Source organism: Melanotaenia boesemani, chromosome 19, assembly GCF_017639745.1.
Source record: "Melanotaenia boesemani isolate fMelBoe1 chromosome 19, fMelBoe1.pri, whole genome shotgun sequence".
NCBI classification, from domain to species: domain Eukaryota; kingdom Metazoa; phylum Chordata; class Actinopteri; order Atheriniformes; family Melanotaeniidae; genus Melanotaenia; species Melanotaenia boesemani.
In genome coordinates, this window is record NC_055700.1 from 3,329,968 (window position 1) to 3,353,082 (window position 23,115).

A 23,115-nucleotide genomic window follows, 5' to 3' on the forward strand; every position below is an offset into this window, starting at 1 on the left:
AAGAGATGGTAATTTTCTGGAGCAAGTGCGAATGTTGAAGAAGGCGCATGTTCAAGTTGGGGGCTGCATACAGTACCTTTTGGAATGGTAATCAGAGCGTGTCGGGGAATAGCCCACCTGGAGGGGTGACGTAATCGGGATTCCCGGCGAGCAGGAAGTCGCAGCACAGCGAGTGTTGGATGTCCCCCCGCGATTAGACACATTGAAGTGGAAGAAATTATCTCCGATCCTGCGTGGGGCTTTTATCTGTCGCCCTGTCTTCTTATGGAGGTGAAATAAATAATATGAGAATAAAATAACCCTTCCTAGCTACCTCAAACAGATTCTGTGTTGCTTGATCCAAATCTGATTTGTCTATGTTAATAATGCTAATATTAAAAGATTAATCAGTATGATAAATACATCCTATTGAGAATAGAGCTAGGGGCTGTGATCCAGTATTTGAAAGGTTTTATTAACCTACTAGCATTCATTTCTGAATAAAACAATTGGCAGCGCACAAGCATGTTACAATTTCACATTCCACGTCAAACGATGATTATGTATTAAGTTTTATGCATTTTTATGAATTGTGACTGGCCATCAGAGGTGCTTTGAGTGGTGCCTCTGCCGGTCAGTGTAAATTCAGATAAAATCTGACAGACTACGGGCGATGAGAAGTCTGTGAGAGAAGCGCCATCTTCTGGGTCTACCCTATATTACAAGGAATGGGTGGAGTTTGATTAAAACATCGACACTCCCAGGAGAAGGAGGGGGCCTCTCTGGCGGCTGGAAGTTGGAAGGCAGCTGGCTGGAACTGGAATGGAACTGGGCTGGAAGCCGGCAGGTATTCGGCTGGCTTTCAGCTTGGATGGGAACTTTTAAACCGCTACTACTGTATATATATATATATATATATATATATACATATATGTATACACACACACACCTTCACACACACAAGTATAAAATAAAGTTCAGGTCTGATAAATAAGAAGACCAAATACCATTAAGCCATTAAGACATTCATAATCAACTAAAAGCACCTTAAAATTTATCCTAAAAACGTACAGGGGCATCAGCATCTCCGTGCTGGCAAGAGAGAGAAATGGGCAGACTCTGACGAGTTAGATGGGAAAAGAGTAATTTACAATGTCTAAAAGCTCGAACTCAAAGAAACCATAAAATGTTTTTAAACTTGATTTGGGAATTGGGTCTAAAAAGCAGGTTGTTGAGTTTAGTTTGGAGAAAACTAGACCAAGCATCTTTGCATCAACCAGGATAAAATTCTCTAGTGTTTCCTTGGGTTAGAACAATTCTTCGGGTATGCTGAAATCAACATTTGGTAGAGATAAAAGGAGGACTTGTTAAAGTTTGTGTTTATTAAAACAGCCGCCTATTAGGTAAAACTGGTGATATTAAAAAACACACAGTAGTGGCCTGACAAATTTAGCGAGGTCAGCAACAGAGGACACACCAGTGGCAAGTGACCAAGTCCAGGGTGTTTCCTCTGTGGTGAGTTGGCTGTGTGACATGCTGTTTAAAACCCAAACAGTTTAAAAGATTTAAAAACTTGTTTGCAAGTTTTTATGTTCGAAAGAAGAACAATTATTTAAAGGAATTGTCCGAGTTCAAGTTGAGCTACGAGCAATTCAATCCTCCGCCTTTTTAACCTCCCCAACTGGTGCATCAATACCAGGTTTCAGTTAAAAAGAGACAGTCAAATTTGTTATCTAAAATGAGATCATTAGTGATAAAAGTCTTGTATAAAAGAGATCAAACATTTAAAAGTGCTATGTTAAAAGCTGAAGGTGAATTCTGTTGTGGAAACAGTTTTGTGTGTTTTTTTTTTTTAAAGATACTTGGTGTATTGGACAGAGACTTCTGACTGTGGAGCTAGTGTATGGGTGTGATTGGAGGTGTTTGTTATGTCTGATGGTGATATGTACTGGAATAAGGTGTACTGTAGAGGAGGGTGTGAATGGAGATGTATTGTGGCTCATTGTATGTATTGTATGTGTTGAGTTTTGTGCACATAGACACAAGGGTTGGTTTTGTCTCAGTATATCTACCACTCAGATCTCACAAATATTTGCTTTGACTTCTTTGATACAAACTGATCAATACCTTAAAATTGGTTAGAAATTAGTGGGCAGGAGCGTAGTGAGTGTGTCTGTAGAAGAAGGATCTGTGCAGCTTTGAGCCTCACAGTGGGATGTAAATAGGATGTGAAAGATGAGCTTTCTGCATCCAAAATGTGCAGATATTCCAGGGGAAGGATTTACATTTGGGTCAGAAGGAATCTGTCAGTTTTCCTTTTTCTTTTCCTTCCCTTTTATTCTCTCTAAAGCATTCTTGACTCCAGAAAACTGATTTCTAAAGAAGTTTGTTGCCCATCCATAATGAGGAAATGTCATCCGTATCCTCATTGGTAGAAATGTTCACTGACACACACACACACACACACACAAAAACTTACGGTACACAATCAGTGTCCCAAACTCACTTCTAAGGCCATGCAAACATTGCTTTCCTTTACGCACCCACTTTCCTCTCTGAGTCATGAAAAATAAACACAGGGATTGTTTAAAAGTGGTGGATCTGAGAGTTTATCATCCATTACTCCAAGAATAGATCACACAGGCTCATCCTTCTCACTAATTCAGCGAGTTATTGTTGTGAGTGATCAGGCTTTGATCAAGTTTATTGTACAAGTATTATTGTCAAGGCTTAATGACAAAAGATGATCTTTTTATTTTGTTCAGTTTATGCCAATAATAATAAAAAAAGAGTAATAATATTATCATGATCTTAAAGTTGAATCACTTTAGTAAGCTTTACAATGTCTCTCCTCTTCTTTTTAACTAGGTTTATTTTCCAGTCCTGCTACTGGTCAGTGAAAATTTTGAGATATGTGACATGCAGGGAAGTCAAATGTTAATTTAAACAAAAATGTCCCTCTTTAAAATAGTTTTTTAGAGTTATTAAATCATGCTAAGTTAAAAAGATTAAAATGTGATTGTTCCTTGTGATTGTTCAGATGGCAGTAAATATGTTTTGACTGGCGTCAGGATTATGATGGCGGTCCTTGGCTAATTTACTCCCCTTCAAAGGGTCCCTGGTCTCAAAAGGTTTGAGAATCTCTGGTCTACACAACCCACCAGCCAGCTTGTGTCTCTTCAAGGATTTTTACTGGAAACTTGGATGGTTTTTTGTACTGACTGCTGACTTTGTACATGTGTGTGATTTTAGGCTGCGTCCGGCGCCCTCAGCAGTCTGGGCCATGTATACACCGCCATCGGGGACTACCCCAACGCCCTGGCCAGCCATAAACAGTGTGTGCTGCTGGCGCGACAGACCCAGTGCCAGCTCTCCGAGGCCCGTCAGCTGGGCGACATGGGTGCGGTTTATACCGCGCTGGGAGATTTCACCAACGCTGTGCAGTGTCATGAGCAGCACCTGGACATCGCTAAGGTAAAGAGCTCTTTTAAGATCATGCAGTGCATACTTTGCTTTTAAACTTTAGATTAATCTCTGAATTGTAGATTAAACAAGATATTAGTTTATTTTGACTCAGCATCCTGCTGACAGATGCTCAGCACACACATCTGCTTCTAAAAGAAGCATGTCCAATTAGCCTACGAGTTAAAAAGATGCCTAAATGGATAACATTAAAGGATTTGTAGATCTGAAAAGATTGGATCAAAGTGAGAGTTGGTAGTAGTGTCAAAGCCTACACTATATATACTGTTGTGTTATTGTGGGAAAAAAAACTAATTTGTCCACACAAATGTGCTTTAATGTAAGTTAGGAAATCCTGCTTTGTTGTCTTTGTGGATTTTTGGAGGCATTGTAGCAAATAATGAGTCATTTTCTGAATAAAAAGCAATTTGCTTATTAAATTTTGAGCTATAATGGAGAAAGGCTTTATGGGGAAAATGACAAACTGTTTTCAGTGTGTTTTTGATGGTTTCCTGTATTTTCATTCCTCTTCATGAAACTGGTCTGCATTTAAGCTCCTGTAAAAGACATGTTGACCTCAACAAGGACAAAAATGTGCACATTTCTTAGACTTAAGCACACTTTTTGCATGAAGAAGACAGCGAGCTGACCAGCAGCTCTGCAGCCAACATCATCTCCCTCTGAAAATTTTACTCTGAACACTTTCATTTGTTAAGGGTTGAATTGGGTTTTTATCTGGATAAAAGTTGCTGATGAGACTAAAATCTTTAGAAATTACGGATGCCATCTGTTAACACAAAACATCTGAATTTCTTTGTCAGTCTGTTTTAATACCTCAGTACTTTTAATCCTCTTTTTCATTATTTAAAGTTGTTGCTGGGACACATGTTGGATTATAAACACCAAATAGTAAAACAGTGATGTCTCTGACAGACTTTGGAGAACCGGCGAGAGGAGGCGCGAGCGTACAGCAACCTGGGCAGTGCCTACCATTCGCAGCGGGACTTTGACAAGGCCATATCGTACCATACGAGAGTGCTGGAGTTGGCGAAGGAGCTGCCAGACAGAGCGATCGAGATGAGGGCGTTCGCGGGTCTGGGACACGCTGCCCGATGCATGCAGGTTGGTTTAAACCGATTTAAAGACAACGTTTAACAGCACATCCTCATTCAGGGATCATGATTTGATGAAGATGTAATCATTTTTCTGACTCAGGACTTGGAGCGGGCACTTCAGTACCACCAGAACCAGCTGGAGATCGCTCAGGAGCTGCAGGACAGAGCGGCACAGGGTCGAGCTTCCTCTAACTTGGGTAAGGCTGCATGTCATATGGGTGGGATGCTGTTTGAGGGTAGCAGTGGCTGCAGATGGCTTTCCTCCAACACTCCACAGACCTGACCATTGCGTTGAAATATTAAGGACTGACTTACCCTCTAAACAGAATAACTGATAAGCTGTATGTTGCATTAATCCTAATGGGTTGATCTGCAATTTTTAAGTCCTGTTCAGTTTCTCCTGAATCAACTCCAGCACTTTTAGAGTTGCACCATCAACATTAAGCATCTGAAGCTGTTTTCTTTATGTAAAATTGTTTCATATTATTGATTCAGCAGTCAGGCTTTTGCTTGGTCAAAACTATGTCTCAACATCTTAAAGATCCAGCATCTTTCAAATATTAGAGGAGATTTTGGTTAGATTTGATTAGATTTTGTGCAACCCACGGTAAGGATGCACTATGAAGCGCAGAGATAAAATGTTTTATAACTGGTTTTGAACCATGTTTATCATCTGCCCAACAACATGAGAATTTGTGCATCTTCTGAATAAAAAAGTTTGCATTTAACATGCTTTTAAATAAGTTAATTCAATTAGTTAAATATTGAATAAACCTCAGAGACACAAGACGCGGCTGGTTTTTAGTGAAATTTAGACAACGGGAAAATGAAGAGTCACTTCTGGACGTTGGGGTGTTGAAAGGAGACAAACTGGAGGGTCTGAGACCTTAATAGTAGTAGTGTTAGTAGTGGTAGTAGTAGTAGTAGTTTTAGTAGTAGTAGCAATAGTAGTCTGTCATTTCAAATGCAAGAGACTTCTGTTATGTTTCAGAGCAGGTTTTATCTTTAGAGATGAGGTGCAGACTTTCTCTGCTGCTAAGGGGAGTTCTTCATATTTTGGTTCTTTAGATGAAATTTTGTTTTTATTCTTTTTTCTTTTTATTTTTGCAAAAAAAAAAAATATTTTTTTTTTATTTTAAATCAACCCTGCAGAAAACCAGATTAAGGATGCCAAACCTGTCATATAAAGCATATAAAGCAGCTAATCGCCATATTCGTTATAACCAATTCCTATGATTCAATACAAAAAAAAACAGACTCTTTCTGTGTTAGATTTGACTGCTGGAACCAAACGTCAACTTTTCAAACATGGATTAACTGTGAGTTTCTATGTTAAGGAGTGGACGGCTCTGACATGGTTTTTACGTGCAGGAGGCTGGAATGTCTCATTTTGCTGTTCTCTTGTTAACATTGACCCTCTCTGTCACTGCTGTCACCACCAGGACTCAATAGACTGAAGAGCCTGGCCAACTCAATCTGAATCGATCTGCAGCAATAACTTCACTTTTGAGGCACTAGTGATAAATCTGTGAGTAAATCAGCAGCAGGTTTGTCCATTTTGGAGATGCGACGACTTGGAGAGCTCATTTGGTAAATTTAAGGATGCAAGCTTTAGATTATGTGATCACCTCACCTAACCTAGCCCTATCACATGACGGCAGCAGTGCTTCTCTGGACAATCAACACTCATGTTTTATTAAGGAGGTTTTGGTTTCTGCGGCCGCAGTGATATCTGAGAGGCGGTGAACCCGACTCCAGCGCTGAGTGGACAGCTCACCACTCTGTATGAGTGGGTACAGCTCTGATAGGGAGGATTCCTTTAAAGGTGATTAAATCTATTAGTTTTATTTTCCTATAAGTATTTTTCGTGGTTTTTGTTTCCTCAGTGTCTGGCTTTTTTGTTCGGTGTACTGAAATGGATTTAAAAAGATTGGGTGTTATAACAAGAGCTAGCTTTGGTCCACAAAACACAGATAGCACAAATTCATGCTTCCTTTCTATTTAAATCAATTCACCAATTCCTGACAGTCATCTGAGGTCACTTTTAAAGATACAATCCAATTAAATTCAACCCAATGTAGACCATTTATAATCCAGCTAAATCAAATTCATTATATGATTCCTATTAGTCCAATTTATAATAACTGTGTACATGATAGTCATTTGATTAATAGAATAACCTGGACCTCTTTGATCCAATCCTCCATCCTGAGCTCCACGAGGAGACAATGGAGAGGAAAACCTCCCTTTTAAGAGGCAGGAAAACCTCCATCATAACCAAGAAGAAAAACCTCCATCCGAACCAGAACCAGGAAGGACGGCCATCTTCCTGGACCGGTTGAGGGTGGAGAGGACGGGAAAGTTGGGTCAACAAGCAGTATAACTTTAATTCCAGGGATACCTGCTGAGAAAGACTAAGGTAAACATAAATGAATGACAACAACGTCAGATATTACTACATGGACAGTAAAGAGAGCAGAGAGGAGACCAGTGCATCATGGGACGTCCCCCAGCAGCCTCGGCTTATAGCAGCAGGACTAAAGGGATGGATGAGGGTCAAGCCAGACCTGCCATAAGCCTAATCTTAAAGGTGGAGAGGGAAGGGAGAACTGTTATCTAGCTAGCTGCTAGTCTAAATCCAGTGCATTAGATTGGGTTTATTTATGAGCTTCAAATGTTGGGGTCACTATTGAACGCTTTATTTACTGCAAATAATGGATTTCTGATTTTAGACCTGCCTTAAAAATCCTGAGAAAAAAAAATGATGACAGCCCAGCTGCACAGTTCCAGCAGCTTCTGTCTAACAAATGCACAATAGTGTAATCTGAGGTTTCAAAGCATACGTTTGTCTGGTTCTATATGTACTACACCTGTTAGATTTGCTCCATAATCAGCTGCTTTACTCTGAGTTTCCTCCCGAGCTGTAGATGGGAGGCTGAACTGATCAGACCCCTCACTGACAGCTTTGACACCTTCTACCTTCATTACAGAAATCATGAGAACTTCTTAAGTCTGTCTGAACTCACTCTGAACTCCCTATGCTACAGATTTGAAATATCTGACACTGATCTCAGTCTCCTCTCACCTTCTCATCTTTGAGTGCCAGTCTGAGAACATTTGAGTGCTTTTGTTACCAAGAAGTTGTATTATTTGCTGTCTGAAGTGAGTAAAAGGAAAGCATCCTCCTCACAGCGGTGCATGAGAAGATGCTTTGATGTGTGACTAACAGGCTGCAGCTGAAGTCGCTGACGCTCTCCTGACAGACGAGCACCAATCTGTGGTTCAGATCAATGATTCAGGTCATCATTTATGGATGATTATGGTTCTTTGGCTGCTGAGTTGACAACCCTCCACTCTCCCCTCCTCTTCTCTTTTTTCCTGTCTCTCCTTTTTGTTTCCTCCTGATTCCTTTCCTCTATTTTCCTCCTTCCCTGCTCTGCTCTCCTTTGTTTTCTCTCTCTTGACCTCTTTTCCTTTCTTGTAAAGAACCGCCTAAATTTGGCAATATTACACCTCACTTTTGCAAAGCAATAATCTCTGAGCCCAGAAATATCTCAACTAGGGCATTATCTCGCTGCCCAGAGGAACTCCTGAGTGGTTTGTAATGGTCCTGTTTAAATCTTAGTCACTGACAGCAGATCACACCTCTTTCTTATCCTTTATGTAGCTACATTTTACTCCAAATGCACCCATTTTCATTACTTGGTCTCACGTTGACACATCTGAACTCCTCTCATTTCGGTCCAGTTCTCTGAAAAATTCTCCTGTAAGGTACAGTTATTACTTTTCAGTTAAATACTGTTGACTTTTGTTTAATTTAACAGGTCCAAAATCGTCACTGAGAGATCAGGGTGTACAGTCACCGGCCACTTAATCAGGTACACATAGACAACAGCTTGTTCACATGGCAGCAACTCTGTACATGTAGTCATGTAGACATGGTGAAGACGACTTGCTGAAGTTCAAACTGAGCATCAGAATGAGGAAGAAAGAGGATTTAAGTGACTTTGAACGTGACATGGTTGTATTTAATGTGATTTTCACACATCTCCAGGGTTTCCAGAGAATGGTCCACCTCGGTGATTGTGTCCCTCTGCACCTGCAGGACTTCCTCTGAGTGGTTATATTATTTAACACTAAATAAACTGCTACCAATCTCAGATATATCTGTACATATTTATTTTATAAATTAAAATAAATGAGTAAATTACCAGCATCACTGCTGTCATTTAGCAGACGCTTTTCTCCAAAGCGATTCACCCCTGTGGGATTCGAACTTCGACCTCCCGCATCGCAGACAGATACTCTACCGACTGAGATATCCAGCTGTGTGTTCTGATGCCTCTGGCATGTCTTGCCTTCTGGCCTTCTCATCAGTCCTCCTCTGCCTTGACCCTGGTAATGCCCACGCCGAGCCCTCCAAATAAAACCTTGTTACATTTGTCAACGTAGTCCATCAGGATCTCAGTCTCACACTAAAAAATTACTTTTTCGTTCTTTTCCCCTCCGGAGCCATCATGGAAATGATGTGATGAATATTTATTATAGTCGTTCGCCTGATTTTTATGGCTATCGTGTGGGCGTGGGAAGGCGTTGCCTCACATGCGCCCACTTTAGAGTTGATTCTGATTTATGAACGGAAACAGTCGTAGGATGTGTGTGTGCTGGCTTTGATAAATCTAAGTTTTTGTGTGTGTTACGGACCCCTTCTGGTCTAGGGGTGGAAGGGGTTGAGTAACACAACAAGCCGGTGTTATGATCAAAAATAACAATAATTTATTTACACAAATGTTCAATATTTACAAAAACTTAAAGTGTCCTTATTAGGTAAATTACAACAATAACAAAAGATGACCTATAAAAGGAAAACGCACGCTAACCGGCGGCAAATTATAACTCGCTTACAAAAAAACACAAAGGAAACTTAACCAAACAAGAAACTATAGTGTCAAACAAAACAAACAATCCTAAATAACAAAAGGAGGGGAGTTTCTCCTAATGAGAAAACTCCCAAACAATCAATCACTATAAATCACTGAAATTACAATCCGTCTGTTGAACAGTCCAGTCAGAATTCTAAAGGTTCAAGAGCCACCAAGTGTCCTCAGACACATAAACCATACAAACAGCTCAAAGAAACCACACAATGTACAAACTATTCAGAGAACCCAACACGAGGCGAACTGTGTCCTAGTGACACAGCTGCCATGAATAATGACAGGTCCTCCTATTTAAGGGCGAGGCATCTCTCAATGATTTCCAGCTGGGATGAGCGGGAGCAGTAGCGACCAATCGGTGAGGCGGAGGGGAGGAACTGCAGCTTCTGGTCCACAGCCAATCCCGAGGCAGCACTGGCTCAGCAGCATTTGCATATCCAAGTCTGGAGTGACAGGCTGGAGGCCAATCCAAAAGGCCAGGGGCCGTAACAGTGTGCCACATTTCCTTTTTCCACATGCTACCTGTAGTCTGCTTTGCTTTGCACAGTTTTAGACATGAGGCCCCTGATCTCAGCTAATTTTCGACACCTCTAATCCTGGCAGCTCCGCTCTCCCTACACTGCCTCCTCCATGACAGGGAATCCCACAGTCATCACTGGCACCTTCACACCTCGCTCCAGTGTGGCGTTTGCCTTGAGAGACGCTCAGTGTGTGCTCACACCTATGATTGCACAGTTTAGGAGGAGGTGTGTAACTTTAGCCATCTTTTCCTGCCAGCTCTGCTGTAACCCTCTTAGAGCAAGACCCTCGATGGACGAGGGTCCCCTCACCTTATCAGCAGCACCCTCCTCTTCCTCGCATGACCCTGCTTGCTACATACATATGAAGACTGGTGTGAGTCCAGCTTCATGGTTTTCTGGGTGCTTGTCACTCTTCAGCAGCTCTCTGACATGTTCACGTTGAACATTTATAAAATGTGCAGAAACATGTGGTTTCCATGTTTCTGCTGTGACTAAATGAACGCTTCATGCATATTTAAAGTCTTTGAGGCTGTTAGTCCAGCAGAGTGTGACGATAAAATACCAATTAAAGGAAACTTGATTTTAATTAATTAGTTTCTGTGCAGCCAGTTTAATTGTTTCTCCTTCATCTGGCTTTTGCTGTTTTGAGCTCAGTTGAAATTGATCAGCCTTTTTGTGAAGTGCTCTGAATTTACTTGAGATTGAGTGCAATAAATGAAATAACCATTGATTGTTTTTGTGGATTTTCTCAGTGATGTTGATGAGATATTACACAGACGACGGTCTTCTGTGATGAAATATTGACTTCATGTTACCGTAGCTTTAGTCTTATGAAAAGACTTCTAAGTTGTGTATTTCTTTTCATTTTTCTGTCTGATGATTGTTTGTATTCATCTCCAAACATTTCATCCAGTACAAGTCTGAGCCAGGTTTGACCCCATTTACCTGCAGAACTGCTTTAATTCTTGGAGTCAAAGATTTAACAAGTTGTGTAAACATTCCTCAGAGATTTGAGCGTAAACGTTGACAAGCCCCTCGTCATTTCTTGGCTGATTAGGTGGGTCAGTTTTAATCCTTCAGGTTTTAGACATGAAGTCAGAATGAGAAAAGTGACACGGCTCTTCACAGTTTTTCTATTAGTAAGGTATTTTATTTATACGAGGCAGATTTATGCAGTGTTTTGTTTACCGAGCTGATGTCGGCTGGCTTACCATTAAGAAATATCTGTTTAGCAGAAAACTACATTGTTTATACTCTCAAAACATTTGTGTGAGATCACCAAAATCACACTTTTAGACAGGCTACCAGAGGTTATGTTACTAAACAAAAGGCTTTACGTAGATGTGTGCCGTCCAGGGCCATCACAATGTGGAACATGTTACCTGGTATAATCACTAAAGCACCCTGGAAGCCAAACTTTGATAGCCTCAGAGACTATTTTAATAGTTAAATGAACAACTTAATTTTAGGGAATTTTTCTTATAGAAATGTTTTATCATAATTTGACCTGTTGAAGCTGTTGTCTTACATCTATTTTATGTGATGTATGAGTCTTTAATTTGACTTGTTGGATCGGAGATAATGGATGTTTACTGTATGTGATATATCTTTTGATATAAAGCTGCTGGGGATCCGAATAAAGAAGAATAAAGAATAAAGTATAAGCTCTGTCACTGCATTGCTGCAGAAGTGTTTGCATCTGCACTGAAATGCATCTTAGACAAAATAATGATACCCTGTCATGAGGTCCGCAGCCTAAGCTGACCACTTCTTCCAGCTCGTCCAGGGGGATCCTGAGGCAAGTTCCCAGAGAGATTTACTACCTCCAGCCTGTCCTGGGTCTTTCATATCTGGAACACGTCGCCAGGGAGGCATCCTGAGCAGATGCCTGACTCGAGTCACCTGATCTGGCTCCTCTCGATGTGGAGGAGCAGCGGCTCTACTCTGGAACCCTCCTGGATGACGAGCTTCCCACCCTGTCGCTAAGAGAGAGCCAGCACCCCTGCGGAAGAAACTCATTTCGACCGCTTGTATTCGAGATCTCACTCTTTCAGTCACTGCTCACAGCGGGTGAGCAAATAGGTGAGGACAGGAACGTAGATCGACCGATAAATCAAAACTTCAACTTGCGGCTCAGCTTCTTCTTCACCACGACAGGCTGATGCAGAGTCCACATCACTGCAGACGATCCACCTGTAGATCTCCCGCTCCACCCTTCCCTGCGCTGAGCCAAAGAAACCCTCCGAAATAGTGACGTAATAAAACACGGAAATAAGCTTACCTCCTCCTCTCTTCTAAAATATGTTCATACATAAATACCTTATATTGATGTTTGGTGTCACTGTGTAAGTTTCAAACACTCCTGTGAGTCAGATTTCAGGGAATAAACAAACCTGTGTGGCTGTTTATGGCCTCATTCCTTCCCATATGCTCATGTGGGTCACATTAAAAGGTATAAACAAAGGTTGTATGGGTTAGATTTTTATTTTTATTTTTCTAGAGTTCAGGTTTGCAAACCAACGTTATTCATGCAGTTTTCATACAGATTATAAAAAAAAGAATTTGTTTTATGTCCTTTGCAAACTGAATGTAGATTTTAGCATTAAATCAGTGCAGCAGGGTAAATCAAAACAACACCAAACTATAAGGCCCCTTTTCTGCATCTCCACTAATGTTTACAGACCTGCAAATATCAGGGCGTTCAATCCTCTAACGTGTGAAAAAACATCTTTTCTGGTGCTCTGGCTTTGCACTCAAAATTCTGGCAGTGCGGCGCTGTCACACAGGGCTGTGCTGAGGCGTGATTGTTATAAAACAGCCATAAAATAACATTTTAGAAATCTGATCTGCTGGTTTCTGTTCAGCTGATTGTCTTGAGCAAGTCTAATGTACATTTACAAACTGTAGCGACTCCTTTGATATCTCCTGGAGTTAAACTGTCGGAGCTGTGATTGTGATTCACACGTAAAATGACGAAAACAAAGGTAAGGATCAGGAGTGGATACTGACCGCTCTCTATCTTCTGAAAAGGGCAGTTTTAGAGTTTTAGTGACTAATCCTTTAACACGACAGACATCATCCAAAAATAAAAAAAAGTTGTCAGAAACACTAAAAGCTTAAATTCACATTTTTTGCTTCAGTAAACATTTGTATTCCCAAGTTTCTATTGTTTAAGTTGAAATTAAATGACTGTGTTTCTGGTAATAAAAGAACATGTGGAGCAACAATGATGTGGTTTTAGTATCTTTGGACCACCTTTGGATTATTTACCGGATGCTCAGGCTGACAGCTGACACGGCTGTAGTAAGATCATTGCTGCTTTTGACTCTTTTCTAGATCTGATTGTGGAAGGACCTACAGTTTATGCCACAATCCTCACTTTTGCTGCACAATCTGACATTAAAATGACACATGACCTCTTCCATCTGGTGTCTCGACGCCCCCTGTTATTCCAGCTTCCCTCTGTCATCTGTCCTCTTCCATGTCTTCATGACACAAAACCAACATGGCGTATGTTTCATCTACAGCCTGCTGACTTTTCACCAAGTACTCCTAAAGACTTTTTGACTGTCTTCATACTGTAAACTCCATGATCACATCTAATCTGACATTCTTTGCGTGCACATATAAAGTCTGAGAATTAGAAACTGACATACTTTATTGATCCCAAACTGGGAAATTCCAATGTTACAGCAGCATTATAGACTAAGAAAATATTGAGAATAGAATTAAATCACATAAAGCAGATGGGCAATGATATCAAATTAAAATGTCCAGATCAAAAGTAGAAAAGAAAATACAATTTATGATAAAAATATCCAGGTAAAAAATGAGAAAGAAGATTGGAAAACATGGGATTTAAGATTTAATAAGCAGATCATGAGTCTAGAGTCTTTGACAGAGAAGAGATGTAAAGTGTTACGGCAGGAAAGATCTCAGGTTACATTCTTAGTGACAGCAAAGCTGGATGAGAAGGAAGTCTGCTGTCTGCCCAGTGTGTGGTGGAGAGGTGTTTAAGATGAGTTTGGTCATAAACGGTTGCTGAGGCTGGAAAAAGACCAAGAACAACATGACAGAAGCCGGCAGCAGAAATGGGATCTCTGCAGGGTGTCTGGCCTCTCTGTTAGGGATGGATGGATGGATGTATGGATGTATGGATGGATGGATGGATGGATGGGTGGGTGGATGGATGGATGGATGAATGGATGGATGGATGGATGGATGGATGAATGGATGGATGGATGAATGGATGGGTGGGTGGATGGGTGGGAGGGTGGTTGGATGGATGGATGGATGGATGGATGTATGGGTGGGTGGGTGGGTGGATGAATGGATGGATGGATGGATGGATGGATGGATGGATGGATGGATGGATGGATAGATAGATAGATAGATGGATGGGTGGATGATAGATGGATGGATGGATAGGTGGGTGGATAAAAGGAAGGCTGTGTTTTTGTTTTTGAGTCTTTAGTGTGTTGAACTAAAAGACAGTGAAGAAGAAAAACTGGCGTAACCATCGGGACCTGTGTTTTCATGTTTCTTCTCCCAGGACGGAGACTCAGCTCTCTGCATCTGTTTTACTGAGTCTGAAATGTTGCAGCAGCTGATTTTATTAAATTTCTCCTCTGTAGCTTTTAAATTATTCACTGCTCTGCATTTATTCTGTTTCACCGTGTGTGTCTCTGTACACGAGATATTTTGTAGGATATTACCATGTTTATTGCTTCCCAGGGTGGGTAGGAACCACAGTTTGATGTTAGCTAGTAATCTGACTTGTGTTGGATAAACTATCCAGCAGAGATGCAGACTTTAGATCAGAGATTCAGAGATTTGACCTGATTACATCTACACGCTACGGCTTAAAAACTGCTCTGCTTGTCTCTGATGAATTAGGTCATTTTTTTATTTCATTTTAGCTGAAAGACTTCAGATCTACATAAAACTTCTCTCATCACCATCCTTCAGCTCAACAACTGTCTTCGGATTGTGTCAAATTCTTTGTTTCTCTGTCTTTGGTTCAATCCACTCTATATGTGGAAATAGCGAGTCTATGCCTTTAAACATTAACGAAACTCAGCAGGGATCCATTTCAGGCTCGTACCTGAACAGTTTTTATTACTAAGTGTTTGAAAGAAAAAGATAACTGAGCAGCTCGTACGTTCATGGATAGTTTTACTCTGAGTCTCTGGTAACATTGTGATGATAGCATAGATGCTTTTTCGGATCATTTGTGATCAAACACCCAAAACCCGGACATATCTACATCCCTGACTGAGTTTAAAACTGTTTTTGAAATCACCTACTACAGTGGTTCCAAACATGGGCTCTCTGATCCCCCACCAAAGGGGCTCCCCAAAGAGCACAGAGGGACCCCCTCCTTTGTTAAAATGAAGTCTATGTGCACACAGATGTTTGGGGAGGTTTGGGACCAGGTACTAGAGCAAATACATGGGGGGTCATCAAAATCTTTATATTTTAAAACATATATCCTTAATAAAAATTAGGAAAAAAATTATATTGGCCACACCTTGCACATCTAATCAGGTTTCGTCCACATATGTTGTGCTTTAGTGAGGTCAGAGGACTAGTGTAGCTGCAGTAGAGGAGTAGTTCATGTCTGGCCTGAATCTTGATTTTTTTCTGCACCATTTCATTAATGAAACATATCTGAGAAGCACAGTTCTGATACTTAGTCCAGAAGTCCAGAATGGCTTCACAAAGTGCGATTCACACGCAGATCACTTCAACTCTCATGTGAAGCACATGTATTCCACATGTGATCCACATAAAAATGTTACAAAACCACATGTTTCTACATGTGCTGCACATGTCATTTTGAAACATTGTGAATCACATGACTGGTTTTGGATAATTTATATGTGAAAAAAACTCATGAACTTACATTAAATCTTCATTTTTAAGATGCAAATCAAAAGATTTTGTTCATGAAAATCAAGAAAAGAGCAATAACATACAAAAGAAAACTTGAATGGAGAGGAAAAGGTTAGAATAAATAAAGATAACAGCCAAGTTTTTCAGACAACCTTTAGGTTTTAGGAGGTTTTATCGGTAAATAACCAACTTTCTATTCCTCAGGCATCATTCATCAGATGAAGAGGGAGTATGAAGCAGCGCTGAAGCTCCACAAAGCCCATCTTTCCTTCTCTCAGGAGCTGGGGGACTACGCTGCCCAGGGGAGGGCCTACGGTAACATGGGCAACGCCTACCACGCACTAGGCATCTACGACCAGGCGGTGCGGTACCACCGCCAAGAGCTGCAGATCTCTCTGGAGGTGAACTCCTGCACACTTCACTGTCCTGATGTTCTGTTGGAAAACAGAGTTGTGACGTCTCCATGTGTTTTAGGTGAATGATCGTCCATCGCAGGCCTCCACACACGGTAATCTTGCCGTGGCTTACCAGGCACTGGGCGCACACGACCGAGCTCTGCAGCACTACCTTCACCATCTGACCATCGCACGAGAGCTCCGGGACACTCAAAGTGAAGCAAGAGCCTTAGGCAAGCCCTGCAACAGAGAGATATGTTTCTAATGAAATGAATCATGAACAGTTTTAAAGACTCTCCTGCTCCTTTCTTCTGCAGCAAACTTGGGTAACTTCCACAGCTGGAGAGGGGAATATGCTCAGGCTTTGCCGTACTACCAGCAGTACCTGGCTTTGGCTCCAGGCCTGCAGGACCTGGAGGGGGAGGGAAAAGTTTGCCACAACCTCGGCTATGCTCACTACTGTCTGGGACAGTACAGAGATGCAGTCAGGTCAGACCAAACCACCTTACTGTTCCTACAAATGTGCATTTACATAGAAATGTGCATTATGTGCTTTTTACATTTGTCTCTCATTTTTAAGTGTTATTGCTTTTATCTTACATTGATATAAAATGTGAACAAAAAAAGCTCATTTTGACTTATTGTTTCTGATTTCCAGGTATTATGAGCAGGATCTGGCTTTGGCTAAAGACCTCCAGGACAAGTTAGCACAAGCCAAAGCCTACTGTAACCTCGGTCTTGCCCACAAAGCCCTGGGAGAGTACAGCAAAGCAGAGGAGTGTCAGAGATACCTGCTGTCTCTAGCACAAGCCTTGGATAACTCACAGGTCGCCTGTTATTTCTGTTTCCACTCAGCAAGCTGGGGAGTCTTTGTCTTTTTAACCAGCTTTGATGTGTTTGTGTTTGTCAGCAGGCGGTTTTCAGAGCCTTTGGGAACCTCGGGGATGTGTGTGTGTGCCGGGGTGATCTCCCAGGAGCTGTGAGGTTCTACCAGCAGCAGTTAACCTTCGCTCAGAATGCCAGCAATCAGAGGATGGAGGCGGATGCCTACGCAGCGCTTGGATCGGTTCACAGGTAATTAAATAGGTTCATCAGTGTGTCACCAACAGGTTAGTCTCACACAAGCAAACCGTTCTACACTCACCTGTTTACTAGAAGCAGTTAGAGAACCATGCAGGTCCAAACATCTGCCTTGTAGATTACAGCTGCATTTTATCTAACAAGATTCATTTTAAAAGTTTGTAACATAGAAGTTGAAAATAAGGAAACTGCTGCTTGATATACATGGCCGATCAGCTGTTTTTTCACTCAACTTCCAGCTAGTCAGACTCTAAAAACAGCCAAAATATGCATCAAATATATGCATATTCATTTCTTTTTACAATACTTAGGTTATTGTCTGTTTGAGTTCAGAAGTGATTCATTACCGGTTATAGATGTTTGACTTGCTGCAGTCCTGAAGTAATGCACGCTGGTTAGAAAACACCACCATGTCACATGACATTAGGATTCAGCTGGGTGAGAGCGCTGCATGTAAACCTCCTCTATGATGACACAGCTCTGCCCTGATTGGCTGAAGGCTTCACTGACAGGCACGATGTGACATTCGTATTTGTCCTCAGATATTCAGATCAGGTTTCTTCTATGGTTTAAGGGGATTTTCAACATGTAGTCACTTGAGCAGTATGGCATATAGAAGAAAAGTTAGTCTCTGTGAGAAAACAGCAGCCAGTTTGGCTGCAGTCCTCCTACGCTCCACCTCTCACATCGCTGGCAGTTCTCGTTGACCATGAAGAGGCCAAAGTCAAGGGTGGGTGAGAATCTAGCCTCCCTGGGAGAAGTAAAGACTTGTTCTCTGTATTTGCATAGTTACATTAAACTACAGTTACAGTCATTTAACTGGACTACTGTTGTTGTTCTAGTATGCATGCAAGAAAAGAGTGTTAATTGAGGAGTATTAGGTAGTTATTTTTTACAGTTACATCACTGACGAACAGTTCAAGTCATCAGAACCGTGTTGACTGGTGTATTTCATCTGGGTCCATTAGTCTGACTCCTTCTGGAGGTTTTGATTTTGTTCAATTCCAGACAGACAAGCATGTTTACATTTACACGTTTTTAGTTTAAAGCTCTATTTGTGCTTCTTTTAGCTACATAAATAGTTAAAATTTCAAATGTCACTGCTGTCATGTTTTCATGCATCCCTTACATTGGCATGGTTGTTACCCACCAGAGAGCAGTGCAGAGTTCAGAGCTGACCTTCAAGTTCCAACCTCATTTTCAGACAGTAACAAACATGGTGACGGTGGAGGAGATCATGATGATGTTCATTCTCAGAAACAGACATACAGTAAAAGGAGGCAGTGCAGCTAATGGTGGTGGTCTGTGTTGCCATTAAATACATCACAACTTCTTCTTTGTGCCTTTCACACATCAGCTATGCTGCTCAACACTGCCCCCGTGGTTTTCATTGGTACTGCTCTGTTTACTCCTTTCCACAAGGGCCCCGAAACCGAACCAAATGATGCATGTAAAAGATGCAGAAGACAGATTAAATGCTCCATATCCATCTTTAGTGTAAAATAGAGATGTCAAAATCCAGTCCACCACTGTCTTGCATGTTTTACTTGTTTACCTGCTCCAACACCAGATTCAAATTAAATGGATCCAGCAGCTTTTTGTCAAGATCTGCACAAAGACCCGTTAATTTCAGTCAGGTGTGTAGAAGCAGGGTAACATCTAAAACCTACTGGACAACAGCCCTCAAGGACCAACGTTTGACATCCGCGCCATAGAGCATGAATAGGCCTTTAATTGCACAACAAAGAAAGTTGTTTTGTTTTTTTTTATTTCTGCAAAGATACTGACTGTTTTAAAGCTGTGACATATTAACATCCCCCTCTGAAGCACTGGTTTGGTCCGCTGTCTGCTAGCCCTGATGGTTCACACATGACTCTCATTAAGAACTCTTTGTGCAGGTTTGTTGAGTCAGTTGCTCATCATTTAGCAGCTATTTTATAATTTAGCCCCGTATTTTCAATAGTTACAGTTTCTAAGCAACACATTAAAAAAAAGATGATAAACAAAATAGACGTGATCTCATTCTCCACAGCAGAATACTCTGCATTGAGTATGTACAATAAAAAAGCAAAATAAACATCATTAAACCGTATCAAAAACTGTTTCCTCCCCTTCTCTTCCTATTAGGCTGCTTCGCCAGCTGGATTCAGCCTTGTCCTTCCACAGCCAGGAGCTGACCGTTCGAAAGGATCTAGGGGATCAGCAGGGAGAGTGTCGGGCCCTTGGCCACCTGGCGGCGGTCCACATGGCCTTGGGAGACTATGCTACAACTTTCCAGTGCTACGAGACCCAGTTGGGCCTGGCGCAGGGGCTCAGGGATGCCTGTCTGGAAGCCCAGGTCCATGGAAACATGGGCATCACCAAGCTGAACATGGGGGTGTTCGAGGAAGCTATTGGATATTTTGAGCAGCAGCTGGCCATGCTGCAGCAGCTGAGTGGAAGTGAGAGCATGCTGGACAGGGGCAGGGCTTACGGGAACCTGGCAGACTGCTATGATGCTCTGGGAGACTATGAAGAAGCTATTCAGTACTACGAGAAGTACCTGACGGTGGCTCAAAGTCTCAACCACGTCCAGGATCAAGAGAAAGCCTACAGAGGACTCGCCCATGCGTACAGGTAGGAAAAAAAGCATCTTCATCTTGTTGGGTTCTAGAAACTAAAAATGCTTTCTCACACTAATTTACACAGAGATGGGAGCTTTGAGGGTTGTGTTAATAAATGTTTTATCTACACTCACCGTCCACTTTATCAGGTCCACCTTCTAGTACCTGGTTGGACCCACTTTTTAATTCCTGGTGTGATAGATAGAAGCAGGTGGTGGAAACCTGCGATTAGATATTTGTTTTAATAAGTAGGTGGACCTAAAAAAGTGGGCGGTATGTTTTTAATATGAACACCAGGTTAAAACAATGAATCATAGCAGGCAAGAAGAAAGATATTTGCTAAACATTTTTTTATTTAGATTTGATTTTGTGATAATTCAACAAACTCTTTGCCGTTGTTAAAGTTTAATCTCAGAGTTGGAGAGGTCACAAAAAAGAAAGATTTTTTTAAATCAACCAACTTCCTTTATTACTCATCCATACAGCTCTGTTTGAAAGAGAAGAATAAACATGAAATATTAAGAAATGTTTGATCTTTTTTGTCTCTTTGTCTGCAGGTCCATGGGAAGCCTCCAACAAGCACTAGTGTGCTTTGAGAAGAGGTTAGTGGTAGCGCACGAGCTCGGTGGGGAAGGAGGGGGTAAGGCTCAGGCTTATGGGGAGCTTGGTACCTTGCATAGCCAGCTGGGCAACTACGAGCAAGCCCTGTCCTGCCTGGAGCATCAGCTGAGCATTGCACGCTCAGCAGGGGTAAGGCTTTACCTGCAGAAAGCTAAAATTTTCTCATCTTTGACTGGGAAATGTGGGGAAATTATCCAAAGCTCATTGTGCAGAGAAAATGACACAAAACCTGCTTTCACTGACAGGATAAATCCCTGGAGGCAGAGGCAAGCGATGCACTCGGAGCCGTTTATCAGCTGATGGCAGACTATGAGACAGCTTTACAGGTTTGTGAAGATTTATATTACAGACTTTTAAAGGAGCTGTCTGATTTACTTTCAATGTTCTACTCAAAATGCTACTCTTGATAGCTTAACCCTTAAAACTCTGCTAGATCACCAGCACCCCTAAGCACTTTCTTTTATAATAGTCAACAGTTACTCAGGAGTGGTAGTGTGAAGCTCTGTGGGGTTAACTGTGATGGATAGTTACGCTTAAGGTGATCTACGGAAGTTGCATTTCTTTATCCACTAAGTTTACAATCCAGCCACTAAATGTAGTGTTTATTCAGAGACTGGACAAGATGATGAAGCCACGTCCTGCCAAACTTTCCACCAATCAGAGAGCTTAGATTGACGGTAACGTCCAATCAGGAGCAGCCAAACATCAACCAGTGAGCAGAAAGTTCTATGTGTGTGTGAAAAGAAGAAAAATAATGCTCCTCTATGGCTGGAATAAAGCCAAGAAGACGTTTCTGATGCACAAAGCAGCTGAGCTGGAGTTGGTTTAGTGAGGATAGCAGGTAAATAGTAGCAGGAATAACTGGAAATGAGGAAAAAGTGGAAACATGGAAATAGTTTCTGTTGTGTGTTTGTTTCAATAACAATATTTTTTCTCCTGAAAGCCAAGACTTGAGAGAACGATGAGATGAGAAAAGGCTTGGTCACTGTTGATCTGTGTGGTATTTCTACAAAGTTCTGTTAGTAATAAATTTTGCTTTCTTCTTCTGGTCGGCCTTGATGCTGCTACATCTATTCATACATTCATTTTACATCATTATAGCCCCAGAATCTGACAGCTGAGGCTGGAAACATCACGTCTGATGCTGACTGGGGTTAAAAGCTTCAGCTTCTGCTGCAGTTAACCAAGAGGCCAGAGACTCCTCGTGAAGCTTTGAGCCCAGTCATGTAATCTGTTAGTCAGACCATCTAGTTCTGGTGAATATGCATTCAGCTGCTGTTAGCACTTGTTAGCTGAGGCCTGGGCGCAGCAGTTCCCTGCACAGTAGCTTGTTCAGGATTGGCTCCCTGATCTTCTCCATAGAGCACACAGGCTAACGGACCTCCTCTTTCTGAGGCTGAAGGCGATGCCCTTCCAGCCACTTCCCTGGAGGCTGATTTTGACCATAAAAAACATCTATTGGACATCTTAGAAAATGTTTAGATGCTGGGAACTTGGAATAATAAAACACTTCTGCTGCAGTGGCACCAAAGGGCGCTGGACATCGCAGAGCAGATGGGATGTGTGAGGAGTCAGGGTCGAGCCTATGGAAACTTGGGTCTGACCTACGAAGCTCTGGGAAAATACGAGCGAGCCGTGGTCTTCCAGGAGCAGCACCTGAGCGTGGCGGCGCAGACCAACGATCTAATGGCTAAAACTCTGGCTTATGGGAGCCTCGGAAGGACACACCATGCACTGCAGAACTACGCTCAGGCAGTGATGTACCTGCAGGAGGGTAAGACACTTGTTTAAAATGAATGGGTCATGAATGGGCTTCTGGTGAACAAGATGTTGTAAAGGTACTTTTTCATTGGAAGTAATTTTTTAATAATCATAATAGGTTTTCATTGAAACTGCCTGTAATGCAAACATTGCAAACATCCTTTAAACATGGCTGGATGAACTTCTGCAGACTGATAGCTGATTTGTGCCTTTAAAAATACTGTAGACAGAACTGTTGCTGCTCATCAGTGCATCTGTTTCTGCAGAGTTTCGGCATAATGTGACGTAGCTGCTTGTCATAATTACAAACTAGGGTTCCCTGCAAGTGTTTGGCCACAACATGTCTATTTCATGCTTTTACAAAGTCTCATTCCTTCCTTGTGTTTAAATTATATTTATAATAAGCTATATGATTAAAAAAAAACTAAGAGTGAAATAAACTTGGGATGCATTTATGAGCCTGAAGCACTAATAACAGCAAAACTATTTTAGGCTATTGTCATGCAAGTACTTTAATCATTCCTAGAACTGCTTTACTTATTCCTAGAACTACTTTACTCATTCCTAGAACTACTTTAATCATTTCTAGAACTACTTTAATCATTCCTAGAACTACTTTACTCATTCCTAGAACTACTTTACTCATTCCTAGAACTACTTTACTCATTCCTAGAACTACTTTAATCATTTCTAGAACTACTTTAATCATTCCTGGAATTACTTTAATCATTCCTAGAACTACTTTA

General features: G+C 41.5%; 1 protein-coding gene across 3 annotated transcripts in view; it reads left to right on the top strand.

Annotated features, from left to right (window-relative positions):
* The window catches only part of ttc28 (tetratricopeptide repeat domain 28), a 147,228-nt gene that overhangs the window by 97,218 nt on the left and 26,895 nt on the right, over positions 1-23,115 (top strand). For all 3 annotated transcript variants that reach the window (XM_041969192.1, XM_041969193.1, XM_041969194.1), the window contains 12 exons: positions 3,232-3,453; positions 4,375-4,563; positions 4,657-4,753; positions 16,114-16,310; positions 16,384-16,537; positions 16,622-16,793; positions 16,963-17,131; positions 17,218-17,378; positions 19,512-20,000; positions 20,545-20,737; positions 20,854-20,934; positions 22,130-22,382. In XM_041969192.1, the coding sequence (XP_041825126.1) occupies positions 3,232-3,453; positions 4,375-4,563; positions 4,657-4,753; positions 16,114-16,310; positions 16,384-16,537; positions 16,622-16,793; positions 16,963-17,131; positions 17,218-17,378; positions 19,512-20,000; positions 20,545-20,737; positions 20,854-20,934; positions 22,130-22,382 (2,377 nt within the window). The remainder of the gene's footprint in view (positions 1-3,231; positions 3,454-4,374; positions 4,564-4,656; positions 4,754-16,113; positions 16,311-16,383; positions 16,538-16,621; positions 16,794-16,962; positions 17,132-17,217; positions 17,379-19,511; positions 20,001-20,544; positions 20,738-20,853; positions 20,935-22,129; positions 22,383-23,115) is intronic.